The following is a 1,137-nucleotide window of genomic DNA, read 5'->3' as shown; positions in this document are numbered from 1 at the left end:
ACAGCAGCAGTGCTCAGCGGCAGCAGCAGCAGCAGCAGTGCTTAGCAACAGCAGTAGCAGCAGCAGTGCACAGCAGCAGCAGCCTGGATTTGTGTATTCGAGCAACAGAAGGTGCTGCTGCTGCGCTTTTGCTGCAAAGCCCCAACAGAATCTGTAACTGCTGCTGCTGCAACTTCCACTGCTGCTGCTGCAATCTCAGCTGCTGCTGCTGCTGCTGCAATCTCAGCTGCTGCTGCTGCAGCATGCAGTTGCGCGCAACATCTTCAGCCATATTAAAATTTGAAAAAACGGGGGACCCGTCAGTCTGTACTGTCCGCATGCATGCATGCATGCATGCATGCATACACGCATGCATAAAACCAGTGCGTGCATGCATGCGCGCGGGGCTGCATGCATGCATGCCCACTGCGTCTCGTTTGTTGCTTTCAAACTTCCCCAAAAGCCCCAAAGCGAAGCGCACTCAGCCCCTATGCATGCACTCAGATTGCGCATGCGTGCGTGCATGCATGTGCGCATGCATGCATGCACGCATGCATGCGTTTGGGGCTGGGGGGCCACATTTGCTGCCGCACAGCTCACTGGCGGCTTCGCTTGCCCCCGCGTCTCTCCTTCCTGTGGGCCGCAGCAGCTGCTGCTGCTGCTTCATTCAAGGCGTCCGCTGCTGCTGCTGCAGCTGCTGCAGCAGACTGCACTTGACCCGTGCCTGCGTGTGCGGCCTCTGCTGCAGCTTCTGCTGCTGCCCCCGCGACGCCATCCCACTGCTGCTGCTGCTGCTGCAGCTGCTGCTGCTTGTGCCTAGCTTGTTCTTCTTCAAAAGTTTTGAGACTCAGTTCCATTGCCCGCTGCAGCTCAGCCCATTCTTCCTGTGGGGCCCCTTCTTCTTCCCCGAAAAGCTGCTGCTGCTGCTGCTGCAAAAGTCTGCTGCCAGATCTCCTGCCGCCAGTGTGGCGGGGCCTCGCTGTTGCATGGCTTTGTCTCCTTGTCTCCATTGTGGGGCCCCCCGATGTGGGGCCCCCTGCTGGGGGGCCCCCTGAAGAGGGGCCCCCTGAGGGGCCCCTTAAGCGGTGTGCCGATGGGGCTGCTGCTGTTTCGGGGGCCCCCAGACTCTTCTCAACAGAGTCCTGCTGCTGCTGCTGC

The 1,137-nt window shown here is 60.0% G+C and overlaps 1 protein-coding gene across 1 annotated transcript in view; it reads right to left on the bottom strand.

The window, feature by feature from the left end:
- The window catches only part of ETH_00040510 (uncharacterized protein), a gene marked incomplete at both ends in the record, with an annotated part of 4,091 nt that overhangs the window by 2,760 nt on the left and 194 nt on the right, over positions 1-1,137 (bottom strand). The window contains one exon of the mRNA XM_013373805.1: positions 580-1,137. Within this exon, the coding sequence (XP_013229259.1) occupies positions 580-1,137 (558 nt within the window). The remainder of the gene's footprint in view (positions 1-579) is intronic.

The sequence above is a fragment of the Eimeria tenella genome, genomic scaffold (assembly GCF_000499545.2).
Source record: "Eimeria tenella Houghton genomic scaffold, Eth_scaff1754, whole genome shotgun sequence".
In the NCBI taxonomy this organism is placed as follows: Eukaryota; Apicomplexa; class Conoidasida; order Eucoccidiorida; family Eimeriidae; genus Eimeria; species Eimeria tenella.
The sequence above is the reverse complement of the archived record's forward strand: the minus strand, read 5'-3'. Positions and strand labels throughout refer to the sequence as shown.